Source organism: Triturus cristatus, chromosome 3_2 (genome assembly GCF_964204655.1).
Source record: "Triturus cristatus chromosome 3_2, aTriCri1.1, whole genome shotgun sequence".
Lineage (NCBI taxonomy): Eukaryota > Metazoa > Chordata > Amphibia > Caudata > Salamandridae > Triturus > Triturus cristatus.
Genome location: NC_140584.1, coordinates 538,945,152 through 538,969,307, shown reverse-complemented (window position 1 = coordinate 538,969,307; position 24,156 = coordinate 538,945,152). Strand labels below are relative to the sequence as shown.

At 43.0% G+C, this 24,156-nt stretch overlaps 1 protein-coding gene across 1 annotated transcript in view; it reads right to left on the bottom strand.

Moving 5' to 3' along the window:
- LOC146857670 (solute carrier family 13 member 1-like) overlaps positions 1-24,156 on the bottom strand; it is a 521,802-nt gene that overhangs the window by 162,191 nt on the left and 335,455 nt on the right. The window contains exons 9-11 of the mRNA XM_085648250.1: positions 16,638-16,757; positions 15,866-15,964; positions 6,875-6,976 (exon numbers count right to left, since the gene is read on the bottom strand). Of these exons, the coding sequence (XP_085504376.1) occupies positions 6,875-6,976; positions 15,866-15,964; positions 16,638-16,757 (321 nt within the window). The remainder of the gene's footprint in view (positions 1-6,874; positions 6,977-15,865; positions 15,965-16,637; positions 16,758-24,156) is intronic.

Below are 24,156 nucleotides of genomic sequence, written 5' to 3'. Positions count from 1 at the left end.
GCGGCTGGTGACATTTGAAAGTGGTGACGCGTAAAACAATTGTTGTACTTCATTGCGGCGAGCGAGAGTAGCGAGCGAGCCTGAACCATCTATGGGTGGCTCGGGGGAGGGGGGGGGTGTTTCCCCCGTGAAAACTTTGAAAAAATAGTGGGCAAATGGGGCATTTTCAAGCAAATTTGAGAAAGCAGGAAGGTGTCAACCACTCTGAAGTCTGATGACAAGGCACCAGAGCCAGCCAGCAGGCAAAGCACTGCAAGCTCAACAAACAGTACGTGTCCTTGACCAAACCAACTTAAACAGGCAGCTCGAACATGATGTCACCCACTTTGTGGCACAATACTGCATCACTGTTAGAGAGACTCGACAAGAGATGCCGTGAGGAAAGTCCTGCAAAGGCAGGAAATGGACAACTGACCACCCAGCTCAGCAACAACAACACAGTCCTGTGGAGCGCTCATCGTTACACACAGCAAAAAACAAAGATGTTTATCTGGGCCCTCCTTCTCTTAATTTGACATTAACAATCATGATCCATTAGCACTGTTGACAAATTGCCTAGTTCCGAGTGCAAATGTGTTCACTCATTGTTACAATGCATTCAATCCGGCACCAAAAGTTATACGACTTTTCTGTCACTTTGGAAGCAGCAATCCATTATATCCAATCAGCAATGCACAAACAACCATTCAATAAACAAATGCCTTATTTAATTTAACTGCAAGTAAACACCTTGGATTTCATGGGGGCAGTGAGCAGACATCATTTGACTTTCTGTTGGTAGTTTATAGCAGATTGTAGACCTATATGGGGGGGTTAGATTGTAGGTTATGCCTGTAGAATTGTGTCTGGTGGGACGGGTATGCTCAGATGTGAGTCCCGTGCTCTCCATGCCACTGGAATCAAGCTATCCTGGCTTAAGAGGGGTAAAACCCCGAAACCGGTCCTAGGATGCTTATTTCCGGTCCAGGGAGGACCTGGCTTGGCAATTCGGGCTGGACTGTTCCCATGAGTCACAGGGTCAAGACTGATTTGCATATGGCCAGGTCTAAACTGGGGTGGCATGGTGAGCAAAAAAACGATGGATTTAGGCCCAGATCTCTGTACTGGGGTGAATGTATGACATTGTTCTGCATTCTGTCCATCAACTGTTATTTTTGCATTTGTCACCCCGAGTGGTACGGGTATGCTCAGACGTGAGTCCCGTGCTCTCCATGCCACTGGAATCAAGCTATCCTGGCTGAAGAGGGGTGAAACCCTGAAACCGGACCTAGGATGCTTGTTTCCGGTCCAGGGAGGACCTGGCTTGGCAATTCGGGGTGGACTGTTCCCATGAGGCACAGGGTCAAGACTGATTTGCATATGGCCAGGTCTGAACTGGGGTGGCATGGTGAGCAAAAAAACGATGGATTTAGGCCCAGATCTCTGTACTGGGGTAAATGTATGACATTGTTCTGCATTCAACTGTTGTTTTGCTGGTGTGCCAAAGGCAAACCCGTCCATGCCCATCTGCGACCAGCCTTAGGAACCCTGGACCTCCGATCACCCACCACTACGACTCAACGGCCCTCCTCGCACTAAACCCAGTAAGGAACATAAAACTGCCAGCTGTCCACACTGAGCGCCACCCACGGCCATTCTCCTGTCGTCACTGCCACCAGACCTTCACTACCGTCCGCACCGCCAGGGCCGCCGCCCCCTCGATGAACGCCAACAATACCATAGCCCTGAAGTGCATCCTCCTCAATGTGAGCTCCCTGCACAGACATGCCATTGAGATCTGGGACCACCTCAACACCCTCTCGCCAGACGTCGCCTTCTTTACGGAAACCTGGACCAACGCCTCCTCCACCCCCGACATTGCCACTGCCATTCCCGACGGCTACAAGATCCAAAGAAGGATCGCCCCAACTGCCCAGGAGGAGGACTTGCCATCGCACAAAAGAGCTCCCTCTGACTCTCCACCATGAGCGACTACTCCGCTACCACCGAACACCTTCACTTCCTGATCTGGACCAGCCCCAGAACCACTCTCCGTGGCACCCTCGCCTACAGACCCCCCGGACCCTGCACCTCGTTCACCACTACCACTGCTGACCTCGTCGCACACCAGGCTATTGCCTCCTTGGACTATGTACTCATCGGAGACCTGAAGTTCCACCTCGACAACCTCAGCGACCCCAACTCCACCACCTTCCTGGACAACCTCGCCAACATCGGAACTGAAACAGGTCATCACCACTCCTACCCACAAGGCAGGACACACCCTCGACCCCATCTTCACAGGTAGGAACAACATCCGCTTCAGCCACACCACGCAGCCCCTCTGGACAGACCACCACTGCATACACTTCTCTTTCAACACAGCCACCACTCTCAAACCCACTCCTCGCCCTTCGCAAACGAACTGGAGCAAGGTCACAGAGGAGCACCTCAACTCCACCTTCAGTTACGACCCCCCTCCTGCCTAGACCGACGCCAACTCTGCAGCTAAGGAACTACACCAATGGATCACCAACCGCGCAGACTAGCTCGCCCCCCTCCGCACCACCAACAGATAACGCCCCCTGAAGGCCACCTGGTTCACCACCGACCTCCAAGAAGCCAGATGCTCCTGCAGACGTCTCGAAAAACGATGGAGAAACAGCAAAACCGCGCAAAACCTGACCTCCTACAAGAACACCATGACAGACTACCACCAACGCATAAGATCCACAAAGAAGACCTTCCTCCAGAACAAAATCCTCACCAACTCCAGCAACTCAAAGGAACTCTTCAACATCATCCAGCAATTCACGAAACCCCACAGCGTAGCCACAGACGTCACTCCCTCCCAAGACCTCAGCAACAAGCTCGGCTCTTACTTCCACCTGAAAATCAAAGCCCTGTATGACAACTTCAGCTAGCAGTCCCCAGAAACCACCCTTTACCCCAACGACGACAGCCGGCCCACCATCACCGCCTGGTCCCTAGTAACCACCGAAGATACCACCACGACCATGAAGAGCACCCACTCGGGAGCCCCCATGGACCCCTACCCTCCACACATCTTCCACAGAGCTGCCGCCACCATAGCGCCCCAGCTACGACGCACCATCAACGCCATCCGGCACCTTCCCAGACGACTCGAAACGTGCAGAAGTCAAGCCCCTCCTCAAGAAGCCCTCTGAAGACCCGACGGACCTGAAGAACTACCAACCCATATTGCGCCTTTCCTTTGCAGCCAAAGTCACCAAGAAGATCGTCAACACCCAGCTGACAAACTTCATTGAACAGAACTCCATCCTGGACCCCTCCCAATCCGGCTTCCGCAGCAACCACAGCACCGAGACCACCCTCCTTGCCGCCACAGATGACATCCGCATGCTCCTCGACCAAGGCCACACCGCAGCCCTCATCCTACTCGACCTCTTCGCAGCCTTCGACATCGTCTCCCACTGCACCCTCGCAGCCAGACTCCACGATGCAGGAATACAGGGAACCGCCCCCGACTGGCTCCACTCCTTCCTCGCCAACAGAACCCAAAGGATCAGACTCCTGCCCTTCCTCTCCAAACCCACAGAGATCAACCACGGAGTACCACAGGGATCATCGCTTAGTCCCACGCTCTTCAACATCTACATGGCCCCCCTCGTCGCCATCGTCAGACAAAATGGACTCTGGTGTTGAGCATGCAATATTAAAGGGTGGTCCAGCGTACCGAGGTTAGTGTCCCTATCTACCCATTCTTCACACTGCTCTGGAACCCAAAGCCAGTGCCCCTTTCTGCCCTGTTTCTGCCGACCTACCACATCCACCTCACCTCGCCTGCTGCTCTGCTATGGAGCTCGACCCCACCCTGGCCCAACCGATTCCCACCAAGTGCCCACCCCACCCCACCGCACTGCAGCCGCGCCTACCTCTCTTGGCCCTGACGCGTATATATCCTGTGGCGTGGCCTTACTTCAATTCTCTGCATTGCCCCCTCCTCATACCCCTCCTACCATTCCCCGTCATCCTGCTCCTCCTTGTTGCTCCACTCCAGCATTGCAGCTGCCAATGCTGTCACAAGGCTCACCACGTGGCCCCTGGCTTCGCCCTCCGATGTCCTTGAGAAATTTCCGTCAGGCGGCCAGTGTGAAACCGGGGCGGCCTCTTGATCATCGTGACCACATTCCCCTGGGAGCCCTCTCCAACCACTCCTCCGTGGACAGCCCACCCCTCTGATCATTTCCTTACTGCTCTCGTCCTACCTCATGCCCTGCCTGCCTTTCCTCCTGTTTTCTTTTGTACTGCGTCCTTTCCCATTTGTGATGTACTTTTCCCGGGCACCTGTTTGGCCCAGATGCTGCCTTCTTTACCTCCTCCCTCCCAACCATGTACGGGGTTCGCCTGGCTCCGCCTGCCACATCCGTGCCTTGCACAGTGCGCAACCCTTGTGCACAGCCATTGGCGCTATCCTGCCTCTCGAGCGGCCCTGGTGCTTACCTTAGGGCGTGCCTCTTCGAACTAGCCAATATCGCCGCTGCCACACAGCTTGCTGCCTGCTATGCCATGACACAACATGACACACGCGCCCAGTGTGAGAAGACCCATGCACCCTGCCTCAGCAAGCAGGTGCATTGCTTCTTGTACCTGTGCATCCTCCATCAGCTTATACTCACTAAACTCAACTTGCTTCGCTACGGCCACCGTGCCAGCTTCCCAGAAGGGTACCTTTTTATATAAAATTGCCGGATATATATTGCGCTGGCAGCCCAACAGAATATATCCCAAATATAGCCCATATGTAGCCTAGGCAGGCCCATTATCCCAATCTACCTGGGGGCACACCTCCCTTCAATCGGCTGACCCCCAAAGGTCATTGTAGATGCTCCAGGGGGGTCTCGACAACAGTTTTCAAAACCCTGTTTCACAAGTTGGGCAAGGTTTAAACAGACCTAGCGTTCCGCCCCACAGAGGCATTTTGCCACTGCACTTTGTAAACCTCCAGAGCAGAGGACACTAAGTAGCCCCCACTTTTAGCTGCCAGAAGACTCCTCATTCTGGAATATGAGGCTTCTAGGTAAGATAAGATGACAAGCTGATTCCCAAATAAGGGAACACATCCACCTGCTCCTGAAGGGACATATTAAGGGAACATGTTTCTCACACCTTTATGGTCTAAACATAATTAATTTTGGGGGGTTTTCTACAATAGCTTGTAGGCCTTTAACTCTACACAAATCTGCTAACTTGTCAAATGGGATCTGTAAGCCTCTAGGAGATTAACAAAGTTAGAAGGTGTCTTCAGTGAATTATAAAGTGAAGATCCTGCTAAACTAGGTGCATCGTTGGAACAATTGCTGACCATCTTTACTATAGGTTAATGTACAATGAGAATAGGAGGGGAGCTAAGGTGCAATCTTGACAAGCAGAATTGTTCACTAAGAAAGATCATTCAGTCTCTCCTAATGATGATAGATCAGCATATTTAGAAGGTCTAAGGTAATAACTATATTCTCAATTCCACAATTGGTGTGCTGGAACATTGTCAAATACTGATTAAAGATCTGCAAAGATGTTGAAGAGGACTCTTTTCAGCATTACAAACTTGTCCAGTATGTGGGTTGTAATGGTCTACCATCCTTGGAGGTAATGTAAGAAACCGGTTTAATCTTGTTAATTCTTAGGAGGTAAGCACATACCTACTCCTACAATCTACTGATATCCCAAGTGTAAAATGCAGGTACACAATATCCCTCTCAAGGAGTCTCAGAATTAATTTGCTTCCTTAATTAAAACTGTTAAAGGATGTACAATGCATGAGTGTGAATAGGAAAGCTCTTCCAAGGCTCCAATTACATGTTAAGGATCGCTTCAGAAATTAATATAGTTTATATAGTTTATTCCGGGGTACCGCATTGCATGACACAAAATGCATCACATTGTTACGTTGTAGCAGACAATGCTGCTATATAGAAAGCAATGTTTTCTATATTTTCAAGCTGGCCACTGCATTGTGTTGTCATCTTGTGTCATGCAACACGGCAGCCATTTGTAAAAGTATAGTAAACATTGTTTCTATTTTTTCAGTGTGGCCACGACAAAATGTAAGGCAGTGACACATGTTAGGTTGTGCATTGTGGCAGCTATCTTTTAAAAATAGAAAACAACATCTTCTTACTTTAATACAAATAGTTACCACTGTTTGCTTTGCCATTGCTGGTACATTTTAAAAGCCTCCTGCATTGACAAAGCCAATAGTGCCAATGTTTGTTTTATTATTACTTAAAACTTTGAGAAGTTTGCATTTTGCAAAGTTAGTGAAGTTTAAAGAAATATAGTAACATTTCCCCAGAGCCAATTTGGAGGGTGAGTGATTTAGGTGATTCTAATAACAGAATCTACTTGTGGTATTCTCTAACATATGCTTGTCCCATTTTGTTTTCCGAAGAAAACTTAAAATCTATTTACTGGACCACTCTCTGGCTGTTTTGCGAAAGTAGTGAAAAGCTGGCAAGATCTCACATTTTGGTGCAGAGACTTTCTTTTCCTTTTGAGGTTGACAAATAATAATAGAAGCACCTGTCTTTTGCAAGGGTCCACTAAAGAAAGATCATAACTGTAGGAGCATGAATGTTCTGAAAAACATATAATTGTGTGAAAAACATATTCTAGAGGATTGAGGCTTGAGGTCAAAGGGATCTGGTTTAGTAGATACTATTAATGTTTTGTTCTGTGTCAGTTTTGCGTGATAGATGTTCGGTTCTTTATAAAAGAAGAACATTTAAGTCGGTTACACTTCATTTTCACAGTTAGAATAATCGTACAAAGACTAAGGAAAAATTAAACATTTGACATTTTCATTAAACAACTACGGAAAGAACACAATAAAAAACAAAATTACAGATCTTACGGTCCAAACAGCGATTCCCACCCTGGAACAAATCCAGGATCCCGTGTAAACCACGACAGAGCCATCAGGAGAAATATGACCAGCGTTACCACTTCAGGATAGCTGTAATTGAAAAAGGAGTCCTTTTATGATGCTTGGCGAAATCTAATCAGAACTTCACAAACCACTGTGCTTATTCCACAGCCCACCCAAAACCTTAATCCAAGATACACCACTTACTGTCTTCTGTTGTTTGCTTATTGGAAAGAAAATTGTGATTCTAAAGAGCATCTTTAAACGTGTGACCTGTATTTCAGATAACCACAATGGATATCAAAGTTATTGGAGTACTCCTTAAGTTAAGGGCGTAATATGCCTAAGCAATGAAGGTGGGGACCTGCCCTCTATCCCCCATCTTTTTTATCGATTCCCATCCAGCAAATCGATAGTGAGAAGCTTTCTTCCATGCATGCGTTCCATGTTCTCCGAACAGTGCTGGTTCTGTTATGAGAAAAGTAATTTAAAAGGCAGGTTCTTCCCTTCCGCACAAATGAGCTGTCTTGAAAGCACCTGTGCTACCTAATTAAACAAGCAGTGTCAATGCCAGTAGGTCTGGCCTTAGTAAGCTTGTGCGATGATAATATATTTTTTATGTTTTGTATTGCAAGCATGTGCCACAAAACGTATAGGGAGGGGCATCACCCCACTGCCTCAGCTAGCAACTGAAAAATAAAACAATATAGTTTTATTTTTTGGCTGCTAGCTGAGCCAGCGTGTGTGGGGATGGGTGGGGGGGGGCTGGGCAATAGGAGGGGGCAGAGCGATGTGCACTTCTAACTGTGCATGTCTGTTTGCCCCACTGTTTTGGGACGGCCAAACAAACATGCCCAGTTAGGCTTCTCCAATCTGGCAGTTTGCACAGCCAGGTTGGAGAAACAGCACAGACTCCCTGAGATGAGAGCAGCGCGGGCATTCGATGGGAAGTCTGCAGCTTTCCCAATGTATGTGGGCACCAGGAAGCAGAGGAACTCTGAGGCGGCAGAAGCAGCATGAAGAAAGTTTTATTTTATTTTTCCTACCCCCTCTGAGACCCCACCGAGCCCCACCCCATGCTCCCTCCACCCACCCCACCACTGTCAGTATGTATCGGCCACTACTGTCAATTTCTTCAAATATTAATAAAGGGTCTACCTCGTACAGGTCTCTCAAAACTCAACATCCTCTCTCTTTCCAACTCTGTCTCACATTTCAGCTTATCAAACTAAGGAAATCCCACATTTCGATTCCTGTCATGAAAGGGGCCCTTTCCAGATTCTCCTAACTGCTTGGCCCTATCTTAATGACATTAGGGACATCAACTTTTTATGTTTTGTATTGCAAGCATGTGCCACAAAACGTAAAAAAAATATATCACAAAATTAAAAAGCAAAACAAAAACATGCCTCCACCTAAAGAAGGCCTTCATGTGATTGCAAAAAATATTTACAAAATTCGTTGATGTCCATGTGTTACTTGTGATTTTTTTTTAAACTAATAAGCCTTTCAGATTTGCCAAGTAGTATTATCTTTGAAAGAGATAAGAACAAATCTCCATAACACGCTCCAATCTAAGGCTGCTTCTATGTTACAATGTCTCTTAAAATCTTTATACCAACTTTAAAGATATTGGCCCACAATGATCAGACAAAATATGTAGCAGGTATCTAAAGTAAATATATAAAATATATACTATCAAAAAGCATATATTGAACCACACCTTTGTCCGAGAAGAGAAAGGAACATAGATGTGAACAATCTGCCACAGTTTTGTGCGGTTACTCAAAGTGAAGGGAAGCAATGGGAAAAGGAGACCCACCCGTCAATCCATACTGTATGCTGTAGTGGGCTGGAGCAAACTGTGAATGACAATTTAACTTGTAAATGGAGCACTTGCTTTCAGCACATTGTGTGCAATTTTATAAAGAGACATGTCCTAGCATTTGTATGAAAGTGAGTATCACTATAGTGTATTAAAGTATCGAGTTTGTGGTACATTTATCCGGTAACATGGCTATACAGAGGTTGCCAGCAAGTTTATTTCAAATTTAGCATGGGTCTCTTATTTTCCTTTTGCCGTGTCAATCAGGGGAGATGAGGCGAAATTGACCCCTTTTCCTTCTCACTTAATCTTATCTGTCATTGCTCGCCAATCCTGGATGTTGTCAGAGTGTCAAATCCTTTCTCACCATAGGCATTCGAGCCTTCTCAACCACCAAGTATTCATTTGCATCTTTTCTCTACGCATTCAGGGAGAAGCCCGATGCTTGCAACCAATGGATTATTATTGTCCTTATAGCTAGTAATAGTGCCAGGGCTATAAATCTATAGTTGTTTTTCTATTTTTTGGTCTAGGGTGCAGATACAATATGCAATATCCCCCAATCAAAGAGCATGTTCATATCATATCAAGAACGTTGGCACAATCCTGACAGCACCTCGGGCATTCTTGTGATCTGCTGTGGTATATTTTATTTAGTAACTGTAGATAAGATAGGCATGAAGCAGAATTTTAAATTGGGAAAGGTGAAATCTTGCATTGCGACTCACTGTTTTATGATAAACAAAATTCTATTACATTCTGTGTCTGTGTGCGGAATCCCATTATATTTTTCCTGTTTCGCTCTAATCACTATGGGGCTAGTGATCAGACCAGAATGAGCACCATGTAGGTATTAGAAATGGGTCCCCCTCGCTACATAAGATTTGTGTCATTGTGATTGATTCGGGTTCTGGGAAGCCTCTCTGGGTGAGATCTGCGGCCTTGCCACTCTTGTAAATGCCAGAAATTGTCCAGTCCCAATTGTGAATTTGCATCCAATTTCCAGGGGGGCTCCTCTGCAATGGGGGAGGGGCATCACCCCACTGCCTCAGCTAGCAACTGAATAATAAAACAATATAGTTTTATTTTTTGGCTGCTAGCTGAGCCAGCGTGTGTGGGGATGGGTGGGGCGGGGCTGGGCAATAGGGGGGGGCGGAGCGATGTGCAGTTCTAACTGTGCATGTCTCTTTGCCCCACTGTTTTGGGACGGCTAAACAAACAAGCCCAGTTAGGCTTCTCCAATCTGGCAGTTTGCACAGCCAGATTGGAGAAACAGCACAGACTCCCTGAGCAAAGCGTCAAAGCAGCCCGCTCAGGCCAATATCTGTGCTGCTTTTATGCATAATGAGAGCAGCGCGGGCATTCGATGGGAAGTCTGCAGCTTTCCCAATGTATGTGGGCACCAGGAAGCAGAGGAACTCCGAGGCGGCAGAAGCAGCATGAAGAAAGTTATATTTTATTTTTCCTACCCCCTCTGAGACCCCCCGAGCCCCACCCCATGCTCCCTCCACCCACCCCACCACTGTCAGTATGTATCGGCCACTACTGTCAATTTCTTCAAATATTAATTAAGGGTATACCTCGTACAGGTCTCTCAAAACTCAACATCCTCTCTCTTTCCAACTCTGTCTCACATTTCAGCTTATCAAACTAAGGAAATCCCACATTTCGATTCCTGTCATGAAAGGGACCATTTCCAGATTCTCCTAACTGCTTGGCCCTATCTTAATGACATTAGGGACATCAACTTTTTATGTTTTGTATTGCAAGCATGTGCCACAAAACGTAAAAAAAATATATCACAAAATTAAAAAGCCAAAAAAAAAAACATGCCTCCACCTAAAGAAGGCCTTCATGTGATTGCAAAAAATATTTACAAAATTCGTTGATGTCCATGTGTTACTTGTGATTTTTTTTTAAACTAATAAGCCTTTCAGATTTGCCAAGTAGTATTATCTTTGAAAGAGATAAGAACAAATCTCCATAACACGCTCCAATCTAAGGCTGCTTCTATGTTACAATGTCTCTTAAAATCTTTATACCAACTTTAAAGATATTGGCCCACAATGATCAGACAAAATATGTAGCAGGTATCTAAAGTAAATATATAAAATATATACTATCAAAAAGCATATATTGAACCACACCTTTGTCCGAGAAGAGAAAGGAACATAGATGTGAACAATCTGCCACAGTTTTGTGCGGTTACTCAAAGTGAAGGGAAGCAATGGGAAAAGTAGACCCACCCGTCAATCCATACTGTATGCTGTAGTGGGCTGGAGCAAACTGTGAATGACAATTTAACTTGTAAATGGAGCACTTGCTTTCAGCACATTGTGTGCAATTTTATAAAGAGACATGTCCTAGCATTTGTATGAAAGTGAGTATCACTATAGTGTATTTAAGTATCGAGTTTGTGGTACATTTATCCGGTAACATGACTATACAGAGGTGGCCAGCAAGTTTATTTCTAATTTAGCATGGGTCTCTTATTTTCCTTTTGCCGTGTCAATCAGGGGAGATGAGGCGAAATTGACCCCTTTTCCTTCTCACTTAATCTTATCTGTCATTGCTCGCCAATCCTGGATGTTGTCAGAGTGTCAAATCCTTTCTCACCATAGGCATTCGAGCCTTCTCAACCACCAAGTATTCATTTGCATCTTTTCTCTACGCATTCAGGGAGAAGCCCGATGCTTGCAACCAATGGATTATTATTGTCCTTCTAGCTAGTAATAGTGCCAGGGCTATAAATCTATAGTTATTTTTCTATTTTTTGGTCTAGGGCGCAGATACAATATGCAATATCCCCCAATCAAAGAGCATGTTCATATCATATCAAGAACGTTGGCACAATCCTGACAGCACCTCGGGCATTCTTGTGATCTGCTGTGGTATATTTTATTTAGTAACTGTAGATAAGATAGGCATGAAGTAGAATTTTAAATTGGGAAAGGTGAAATCTTGCATTGCGACTCACTGTTTTATGATAAACAAAATTCTATTACATTCTGTGTCTGTGTGTGGAATTTTATTATATTTTTCCTGTTTCGCTCTAATCACTATGGGGCTAGTGATCAGACCAGAATGAGCACCATGTAGGTATTAGAAATGGGTCTCCCTCGCTACATAAGATTTGTGTCATTGTGATTGATTCGGGTTCTGGGAAGCCTCTCTGGGTGAGATCTGCGGCCTTGCCACTCTTGTAAATGTCAGAAATTGTCCAGCCCCAATTGTGAATTTGCATCCAATTTCCAGGGGGGCTCCTCTGCGATGGGGGAGGGGCATCACCCCACTGCCTCAGCTAGCAACTGAAAAATAAAACAATATAGTTTTATTTTTTGGCTGCTAGCTGAGCCAGCGTGTGTGGGGATGGGTGGGGGGGCTGGGCAATAGGAGGGGGCGGAGCGATGTGCACTTCTAACTGTGCATGTCTGTTTGCCCCACTGTTTTGGGACGGCCAAACAAACATGCCCAGTTAGGCTTCTCCAATCTGGCAGTTTGCACAGCCAGGTTGGAGAAACAGCACAGACTCCCTGAGATGAGAGCAGCGCGGGCATTCGATGGGAAGTCTGCAGCTTTCCCAATGTATGTGGGCACCAGGAAGCAGAGGAACTCTGAGGCGGCAGAAGCAGCATGAAGAAAGTTTTATTTTATTTTTCCTACCCCCTCTGAGACCCCACCGAGCCCCACCCCATGCTCCCTCCACCCACCCCACCACTGTCAGTATGTATCGGCCACTACTGTCAATTTCTTCAAATATTAATAAAGGGTCTACCTCGTACAGGTCTCTCAAAACTCAACATCCTCTCTCTATCCAACCAGCACTCTCTGTCTCACATTTCAGCTTATCAACCTAAGGAAATCCCACATTTCGATTCCTGTCATGAAAGGGACCCTTTCCAGATTCTCCTAACTGCTTGGCCCTATCTTAATGACATTAGCGACATCAACTTCGGTGATCCTCGGTCCATCAGTCTTAGTGCCAAATATGAATGTTTCAATTCAGTTTCAGGATAGCATACAATAGTGACCGCTCTTGATTAGACATATTCTCCAGTCACACAGGTAAATGTTGTAACTTGGATGGTAAGTAGTAGCACCCAAAATCTAAAAAGGTTAAGCTGCGCTTCTTGTATGGGAGTTTGAGTATAATTAACTTTTTCCTGGGAGACGAGCTCCAACATACATCAGTGGTCAGCATATTAGTGAATCTCTGGAATATTGATCTGAGTAGCAAGCACATAACCCTTGGAATGCCTAGACACCTCTGGAGTGTAGGATCATTTTTACAAGTGCAATAAGACCCATTAAGGAGAGTGGATGTTATATCCGAAAGGCAAGAGATCAGTTTATCCCCTAAAGGTCTCTACTAATGTTTAGTTCTGTGTTGGTTTCCAGTGAAAACATTACATTTATACCCATATAGGGATTTCAACTGCCATATTAATTCCAAATCAGATAGGGGTCGCTCTGATCGATAGACCATGGCCCCCATGGGAAAATAGCATGATTTAATCCAGTTGGTCTTTAGCCCTGACTGCCATCCAAAGTCTTCCTGTATTGTAAGGAAATGTGGTACCGCACTCTCTGGGTCTTTCATATGGATAGGTATAGCAAAACCGAATTAGAGCTTCAAAAGTCTCTCTATCTCCGAGGTCCCCAACCTTTCTGTGAGAAGAGCTACATAAGAGAAATGAAAATCATCTCAAGCTACTAATTTTATTAGTGTTGTAATAGTGAGCACATCAGACAAGATTAGTGGCCACCCCATGTAAGATTACCAGCAGTAATCACCTCGGTGCATTAGGTAGGGCTGCCAGCAGTAATATCCAAAAGGCTTCATCAATTTGAAATGCCTCTACATGGCTAAACCATGGCAGCTATAGCAGAAATCCCTCAGTTATAAGTTTCTCCAAAACTGTATGATTTACCACTAAAACATCAACTTTAAATATATTTTGGAAATTCAACATAATTGTTTTCCAAACATCAGCTTATGAGTTCTGTAAATGCACGAATTTACATCTCGAAAACAGCATTTTCAATGATAGTATACAAGTATTAATGCAACCACGCACAAGAGAGCTAGTTACAGGTAACTGGGTGCTTCCTATAGCTCACAAACTACTTATTGGAGAAGCATGCTTTAGCTCCTTTTGACAGTTACAATGAGTCTGAAGTATTAAGATAGCTATACAGTGGCTATAATACATTATCTCTTTCTCTGAGGTTCACAATTAGGCAACATTCCAATGTACATCTGAGACCTCTGAAGAAAAAGTATGGTAATCAGAGAAACTTAAAACGTGAAAATATGGACCCAGACGCTGTGCGTGCAAAGAATAAAGGCTACAACTAAGAACTTCAATTGCTGCTTAGCAGAAGCACAATATATAACATATTTAGCCTCTTTTGAAGCTATCAACAATTCTGTGGCTAAAATATAAAATGCTCCCAAGAAGATGCAATGCCAATGTGGTTTTACAAAGTGGTTTGACATATCGTGTAATAAAGTAAGGAGGATGCTGTAAAAATATTAACATTACAAAATGACCATCCACAGCATATTTTAAACAGAAACTATGAGGGAGGGAAATAACCTGAAGCTGTTATTGGGCAAGAAGGTACAGTAAAAGTGTAGTATATAATTCTTAAAGTTATAAAGGGTAATCATTTAAAACATTCCCTCCCTATGTGCTCATCTTCCAGCAAGTGTTTGGGTCACCATATTTCAAAAAGTGCTCAATACCTCTTTAGGAAGTCAACCAGGTCAGACTGATTGGATAGAACATGGAGAGTTGAATTTGGAATTCTCATTAGTAGAAAAATCACTCAATCTACAGTAGCTAGCTAAGTCCCAAAAACACAGTCACCATAGTGGAATTCCTGTAGATTTATATAACATGGAACTCTGGTGTTCCCTATGGATAACAATATTCAATGCTATATTAAATTAACTGTCACTTCTTCATCTTGCTATATTTTCATAATTGCTCCAAACGTTATAGAGAGGTCCTGGCATACCCAACCTTTTACCGCCAGATATTCCTCTTTGACTCTATAATAAAAAATACTGTGAAGCGTCTCAAGGGCTAGAATGCAGAATATGATATTCATATTCGTTTGGTTGGTAATCAATAGTGGATTACAAAAAGTGTGGGCACAGCAGATCAATGCTTGCACCTGTGATTATTAAGAGAGAAGCATAGAAAATGTTACAAAGGCACTATTCATTTAAGGTTAATGGATCTATCCATGGCTTTTGATTGTGTAAATAGTAATAAGCTTTAGAGCATTATAAATGTTATGTTTATTGAAGATGACCTTGTGAATGTTTGCTCAACAATGTGTCACAGTAGACCGTATTGACTATGATTCTATGTGTCTGGAATTTGTTGTACCCTTGATATTGTCGCTGTATGATGTGGTTTCTCGAGTTTTTGTTAATAAAAATAATTTTCTTTTTAAAACCAATATGTTACAGTGACAAATGGTGTCAATGAAGAATGATCTGAACATTTTATCTTTGATGCCGAAGTAAGACAGGATTGCGCCTGGCTCATCTCTTGTTTTCTTTATACTCGAGGAACATCTTCCTAATGAGGACCATGACTCAACTAGACTTATCAAAGGAATTTTTAATTTTCTAACAGCAAAAACCCTAGTTTAACCCCATTTTCTGACCGGAAGCCCACTAATTATGACACCCTAGTCTGGGAGCTCCAAATCTGATTGCGAGATAAGACATTAAACACAACATATTTCGGTTTTGTTCTCTTGCTACTTGCTCCCCCCGTTCAATGGTGTTACAAATATCCTATAACGAAACACCAACAGTGACACACCTGGCAAGAATCCCTTCTACAGTGGAATGTTACATATATTGGAACATATACTATAACATAACATGTATTTTGTAAATGCCCACCTTCACTCATTCTGGCATCTTGACGCTGAATAACAGGTGTTTAGTGACAAGTATCCCTTTTCCATGTGCTAACACATACTTTTAATGCATATAGTAGAATAACATCTTATTGGGATTATTCAGGCAATTTCACTGAAAACCTTTCGTTTTAACATGTCACATTACGAAACATATAAAAGTACCACCATTTGAAGTTTTTTGCTAAAAGAAGAAAGATGCACTTTACCTGAATGGCCCTAGTTTTTCGTATTCTTGTTTCAAAATGTTCCTGGAATTTTCATCTTTCTGCAAATGCTCTTTTTTGCAACAACATATTTCTTTAAAGCTGAAATGAAGTAGAACATCTTGAAACATCGTGACACACATTAGCATTAGTTCCCAAATGATAAACATAGTATTTTACAAGAAAAATAAATATGGTTTTCCACCAAAGATTCACAAACACTCTTATTGAAGCACTGAGCAAAAAGCAGTTTTGCTCAATTTTGCCGTCAAGCAGCTAAAGGAAATGTGTGAACTGCCTCGAGTTAACAACCACTTAGGACGAAAACTCATCGGTATCTCAACGATTTAGCAACAGAGAGTAGGAAAATATGACTCTATGCAAGTACGTACAAAAAACATTTTTATAACGTTATTGGGTAGAAAGCCTGTACTGATAGTGACTATAATTCCCTAATTGTCTGTATTTCATTTCAGTTAGCATTGCTATTTTCCAAAACAATCTTCCATTTAACCTCATTCATTATTTATAAATATACCTACAGCACAACTCCAAGCGGGAAATTCTTTGCCTGAACTAACACGCGGATCACGAGTGCACAAAATAGACCTAACACCCTTTCGAAAGCACGTCTTCCTCAATACACAAATGCCAACTAAAGGTAATTATCAATATTATTTTGATGTATCTTGTAATTTACGATTTTCAATCAGAACTCAAATTGCACAAACATATGCGTATGGTTGAAAGAAATATGAAAAATGTTCATACATACCTAAAGCCGAGGAAAAGCCATGTTATCCATAACCAGGAAAGTAAGAGGATTAATAAGGCCATTGGAAACGAGAATGCAATCCAAGTTCCAAAGTTCACGACTTCGCAACGGGGATAGTGCCTGAAAGAGGTGGTAAATGTCACTACAAGACGTACATGACCAAAATAACACATTCTAGCCTATCAAGTTATTTAATTTTCTAAAAGTTTATTGCGTCTTTTCAATTGTGCGGCATATAATTACATGTACAAAACTCCTCATAAGCGAATCAATACAAGAGTTATCAGGAAGGCAAAAAGTACTCTGCAGGGTCAGGGACATCTTAAGGTTTTCTGGGGCTGTGGGCCAAACATATTGTGGGGGCCTCCATGCGGATCAGATTTGAATTTGTGATCAGCTCTCTCTGGTGTCCTCTTTGGCCACATCACAAACAGTGCACAGACACACTGGTTCAAATTCTAAATGTGTTTATGTCTAATATTCAGGGATTGTGATGTATGTTTTCAATATTGTAAGATAGTAGAAGCATACTAATATTACTGCAAATAATCTCTGTGACAGCCTCCCATTTCTCATATCTGAGATCCTGTTTGGCTCTAAAAGAAACTGTTTTTATGGATGTTGCGTGAAACAAAAAAACAACATTTATCTTCAACATGCCTGTAATAGACACTCATACATTATCCAGAATAAAAATAAATGAGGAGCCTCTAGCAGGTTTGCACAGCAGCTTTGCACATTGCAAGTCCTTTCCCTGGAAAGGGGTGAAACTTGATATATTTCAAGCTTCCAGCAGTTTGCACAGCGCACTACAGCACCTTACTGGGCACGAGCAGGAGCCCTTCGGTGCTAAGCGCAACTCACCTGTGAAGGGGAACCGGACTACTATGCTCAGCAGCCCTCGCACTAGGAGCGCGTACTGTGCACGTCAGCCGTCGCACTTATGCGGCCGTGGGCGGCCGTGGGCGGCCGTGGGCTCTCGCAGCGCGGGTGTGCCCGGGCAAAGCCCGGGCCAAGGGCGGGCCCATCCGTCCCCATCAGGGGCCAGAAGAGGCTGGGCTGGGCCTATCCTCTTGGTTTGTTGCAGAGGATCGTTGCTGCAATAAGAACTGTGTTCCTACTTATCGAAGGAAAAGGTAGGGAGACATTGGACCTCGATTGGCCGTATAAATTGCATAATATTATCCATTGTGCTGTTGGGGAAGTCGCACGCTGAATGATTAGCACTATTGAGGGCAAATGAGTAAAAGAAATAATCCTAAGGAAAAACAAGGGCATGGACACGTTGGGACCCTGGATGCCTTTTTAACTAGGGCCGAATCTGTCCTGGCTCATAAAATTGAACTAACTGAGTGAAGGCTCTCTTTGGATACTCTAATTATGCAAAAACGTTCCTCTTTAGGACAAGGGACTCTAGCTGCTGACCAATTGAATTCTGGCCAAATAGTAGACAAACCGAGTTCTGTTACAACTCCACCAATGAATCCATCTCCACTTACCAACACCATAAATGAGGACTGCAATATAACTCAGGAGCAATTAACGATCAGTCAAGTGGAAAACAGTTACCCAGATAAAAAATCTCAAAAAAGAAAGGGAGGTGGCCCTATAAAACAAAGAACATTAAAATGGATTTGCAAGGAGAAAGACGCTGGGTGTAAGAAAATGGACAGTGGACTTTCATTACAATTAAGATCTACTAGATCTACCAGACAAAATGAAATCACCTGTCACGCAGATTTGGGGACTGATCATCCCTGTGATCTTGACCTAATGAAAAGACTAGAGACAATGATGACTATTTTATTAAACCCTATATTGTATAAATTGTCACAAATAGAGGAAACGTTATCTTCTCTTGAGGCCTCTCATCTTTCTCTAATACCACTGTGCTAACCGACGTAATTAGACCTAAGTCCCAACGAGATATGGTCCCTCCTCCGACGTCTGATAGGCCAAATGTAACCACTGATAGTATGGAAAGTCACGCTCAACAACAACCTATGGGGCTTTCTACTGCCTCCACTGTTTTCCCTGGCCCGGTCCGCGATTCTGTAAAAAATATGAGAGCTAACGTATATAAATCTCATGGTAGGACACAGACGAAGACACAGGCACAAGATAACTCTGAGTACATTGGTTGTTCAAGGTTACAGGGTGAACAGCAAAAATCCATTAGCTCTATTGCTACTCACCCACATACTATCACATCTACACCCCCAAATTGTTTGGAGGATAGGCCACAACCATCGTACTTGGAAAGGGGAGCTTTTCATCATCCAGATGAAATTGGGAAGCCCAAGTTAACATTAGATCTCCCTCCAGCTGCTTGTCCATATGTTCTAGTTCTAGTTAATGTTCCAGAACTTAAATCAAATACATTAGAAAATACGAGCAGCTAATAAATAAATCTCTGCACTGGCTATCTAATTGTCTAGGCGAAAACTCTAATGCCCACCATCCTTTTATTATGGCTAGGAGGGTATCTTGGGTAGGAAGAGCTCCCAAAACTATCAAAGGTGAATGCATCGTAGTGAACTTTGATAGCCATCATATAGTGGGTGAATTATTATCTGTCTTACTAAATAGGTCGTCATTTGACTCTGAAATCTTTGTCCTACCTTTGGGTTTCTTTTATAAACCCTACTCTACACCACAGCCGTTTAATTCCAGATCACAAGCTATTTGGAGGCCATTAACTTAACCAACCCCTTGCCCCTTTAGTCCCACCACTTGCCTTAAGAAATCGATTCGCTGCTCTAGAAGGTTTGTCTGCTTGCGATTGACTGGACTTTCAGACCATGTCAACTAGTGGAGATAATGATTTAGATCTGCAAAAGGGGTCTCTCTTACAAACTGTTGTCTCTATTATTCCCGCAGTGACATTATCTAGATGCCAGGTCAGCCTAAATTCGCCCCGGAGTTCGCTCGCCCGAGGGAATCTTTTTGGTTCTGTAGCGGCTATGTCTTGAAACATTGCTGGTTACAACCAAAAAAGGTCTAACAATGAATGGCTGTCTTTGTTGACATCCAGTGATATAGTGTGCCTTCAAGAGACTTGGGAAATAGATCCTATATATTTGAGTGGGTACCACTCTTTCCATACTCAAGCTGTACCGTCATCTGCTGGTCGGGCTAAGGGTGGTTTGCTGACATTGCTCTCTAATGCTTTTCCTTTCAAAGTGAAATCATTTTTTAATAGGTCACCTTAATACCATATCATTTTAATTGAATATTGTATGGATGATTGCTGGCTTCTTATCAACTTTTATAACAATAATTTTGGAAGTAACCAAGCAGTGGTGTTGGCCCCTCTGGAAAGAGATGTTATTGATTTACAAGATAAATTCACCAAACCCCTGCAATATAATTTGGCTTGGGGATTTCAATATTCACCCATGTGATAAGTCTAATGCGTCAGCTTGTGGAATACAGGATGATGATGGGGAGTGTGTCCCCCATTTTTGTCATACGGAGTATGGCAATACCTTAAACAGATTAGTAACGATATATAATCTTGTATTTTTTAATGTTTTCGATGAGTTAACTGGTCAGTTAGAATTTACTTTTCTAAACCATTTTGCCTCTTCTACTCTTGATTATGTTTTGGTCTCCAACTCAATAATAGGCCTTTTTTCTCATTTTAAGACTGCGTTTTACTCATTTAGTGATCATGCTGCAGTAACTTTTTTTATTCAAACCGCAAAGAAAAATGATTGTGCTTTTAAACTCCCTATAAACTCTGTAATTGCAAGAGAAAATGGCATTGTTCTAAAGTGGGAAAAAGTGGACACTGGGAAATTTTTGGCCAATTTAGTGTCCAAACAATATGGGGAGATAATGCTTTGCTTAGATTCGGATTTACATGATAGCATGCTTTCAGACTTCGAGTAAATCTTAACTGATGTTAAAAACAATGTAACCCATGGTATCCGAAATGGCCGGCGTAAAAAATATAGTTGGTTTGATGATAACTGTAATAAATCAATAAAAAATCTGCACATAGCTTTGAAATCCAAACCTCGCAATCCACTATTGGTTAAACGTTTGCGCCAATCCCATAAAAATGCAAGGACCACTAGACTAATGTCCTTAAAGGAAGAATGGTGGGAAAACTTGCAGAAGGCTGCCATATTAAAAAGCTTGCAAGCATTCTGGTCTCTGATTAATGCTCCGTTTCTAAAAGATGAGCAGGCTATGAGCACAGACACCAACGGTGACCAGGAGGAATGGGTGATTCACTTTGAAGGCCTTTTCGGAGCGGACGATATGACATTCTCCCAGTCCTCTCCCCGAATCTTAGAGAGTGATGAGGCTTTTGCTAATTTTACACTTGCTGAAACAAAGCTTGCTTTAAACCAATGCAAACGAGCAAAGTCCCCAGGACCGGAAGAAGTCCCTATTGATTTGTTCTTAGATAACCATGAACTATGGGCCCCACTTTTAACAAACGTTTTTTACAAAATTGCCCAAATAGGTGCACCGTTATCTTGGAAAGCAACTGTAATCGTCCCCATATATAAAAAAGGGGATAGGTAGATTCCGAAAAACTATAGACCTATCTCTTTAATAGATTCTACTGCAAAATTGATGGGTCGACTGATTTTAAACAGGTTAGAAGACTTGGCACTAGAAATGAATATCATCATCCCATGTCAGTTTGGCTTTAGAAAAGGGAAAGGCACTGTGGATCAGTGTCTGAACCTGAGCCTAATTATAGCGAAATACACGGCTGCAAAAAAGGTCATCTCCATTTAGCCTTCATGGATCTGTCTGCAGCCTTTGATTGTGTAGCACAGCCTAGGCTGTGGCAGATCATGGAGGCAATGGGTATTGACCTGAACATTATTAACATTATTCGCAACCTGTATTCAGGTGCTTCAGCCTGTGCTCACTATGGGAGGGATGGTGAGTACACGAGGTCTTTTAAAATTGAAAGATGTGTGAGGCAGGGGTGCGTTCTTGCCTCCTTTCTATTCGCACCCTACACCAATGGAGTAGAATCTTCACTGCTGGGTTCTACTCCGGATGTCCCTTATATTAACTCAGAACAGGTGCCAATTCTACTGTACGCGGACGACGCAGTGCTTTTAGCTCGCACTAGTAACACCCTTCGTCGTCTAGTCCTGGAATATAGACAGTTTATGAGCAATTTATGTATGAAAGTTAATTATTCAAAGTCTTTTATTTTAGTAGCAGGCACAAAACAACTTAATTACCCACAAATGACTACAGAAGGGGGGAAATTAGGGGTTGTCGATTCTTTTAACTATCTAGGGGTTATGTTTGAGTCCCAATCTAACTGGCAAAAGATGATTGTTTACAGAGGAACTCAGATGGAAAAAGAACATTGGGACCCTAACCAAGTTCATTAAAAAAACTGGTTTAAAACCAATAGACTTAATAAAATCTGTGTATCAAGCTAAGAATATATCTGCTGCCACTTATGGGGCAGCTGTTTGGGGAATGAGAGATTGTACAAAATTGCAATCTATTAAAGATCATTTTTTTAAAAGGGTCCTTTCGCTACCAAAGTCATGTGCCAATTATACGTGCCACATGGAATTGAGGGCCCCCTATATAACCGACAACATTGCAATGGCCCCAATCCTAATGGGGCACTCAATATGGCGAAAGGAGACCCTTGATCTGACAAGAGACATTATAAAGGATGTTTTGAAATGAGATGGGGTAGGTATCATTGCTTGGCTAACTTATGTTGAATCGACATTGAAGGCAGCTGGGCTACACCACCTTTTTTTGGATCCTACTATTTGTTGTTCCATATCTAAAATTGACTTAACCCCTTCCATGCTCATGACGGAACGGTTCCGTCATGAGCCACGGTTGAGCTGTGCTCATGACGGAACCGTTCCGTCATGAGCCCGCCCGCGCTCGAACCCTTCAGCACCGCGGCGGAATTCGCCCAGCGCTGAAGGGGTTAAAGGTGCAATTATTATCTAATCGACAGATAAGAAGGGAGACTAAAAATATAAATTTTTCGACAGTTAAAACATACTTGGCCTCCCCTAGTATAAATCAAATGGATTCAAACATAACATATTTATCTTTTGTCACTAATCTGCAACACAGGTACACTCTGGTGAACTTTTGTTTAAATTATATTCCACTTATGTTGGGTTTTGTCCATAATGTCTATGCTGCTTCTGACCTTCCATTCTGTGCCTGTGATGAGCGATCCGTACAGGATGATATACACTTCTTGTTCTTTTGTAAATTTTATTGTGATGAAAGAAAACGATTTATCATCCCTATTATGCGTAAAATGAAATTTAAACAGTGTTGTGTAGCCCTCTATTATTTGCAGTTATTACCTGACCCTTTTATCTGTTTCTCTCTGGCATCCTTTTTATTATCTGCACTAAAAAAGAGACGTACAATCAACTAAAATTGTATTCCCAAAAATGAAAGGATTTTATTATTATGTAAATAACTATGAACTTGTATTTTTAAATGTAATTATTTTTAACATTTCTTACATTTTAACTTTGCTGTAATACTGTGAAATGTTTCTTTTAATTGTGGTATACTTTTTATGCCTACATTTGGTTGGCAAAATAAAGTTTTTCTGACCTGAAAAATGAAAGGAAAATGCTATTTGCAACAATCTGTTAAAGAATTATTCAAGGTCATCAGGGCAAGACTCTCTGGAGAACAGAGCTGGCTCTATCAGGGGGCCCCTGAAAGGTGGGGGCCCTGGGTCAGAGCCCACTTTGCCCATGGCTTAAAACGTCAAATATGAAAAGGGGGTCCAGCAACTCTGCTGGGATGCCATCTCAACCCATCTCAGTCTTATCAGGCACATTGGCCAAACAAGCAGCAAATGTGACAAATTGACAGGGAGAGTAGGACTGCAAAAAGATCTACCTTAGGCTCAATCTTAGGTGGAGAGAATCTTTCTATAAGCCCTGGCTTCTATGATTCCAACAATGAGTTATTTTCTTAGAATCCCATGGCAGTCGGGGGTTACTATGCTCAATTGCGACTATTGAGGTCGTGTGCTACTAGTGTCCTGGTCCCAAATACTAACATATTTCATATAGCCCATTTCAAACCTGTTAGCCTTAGAGTGGTCTTCCCCAAAACGTTTTACCTTCACCCTCCTATTTTTCAGAATTCGTTTTTGCTGGCTTTAGGACTCTGTGCACTTTACCACTGCTAACCAGTGCTAACGTGCTTATGCTCACTCCCTAAAACATAGTAAAATTGGCTTACACCTGATAGGAATATTTAATTTACTTATAAGTCTCTAGTAAAGTAGTATACCATGTACCCAGGGCCAGTAAACTAAATGCTTCTAGTGGGCCTGCAGCACTTATAGTGCCAACCACTTAAGTAGCCCGTTAAAACATGTCCCAGGACTTCCAATGCAGCCTGCATGCAGTTTTAAACTGCCAATTCGACTTGGCAAAATAAACCCCTCGCCAAGCGTTAGCCTTCCCATTTATTACATATATGTCAGCCCTAACTAAGGTAGGCCCAAGGTAGTCCATCAGGC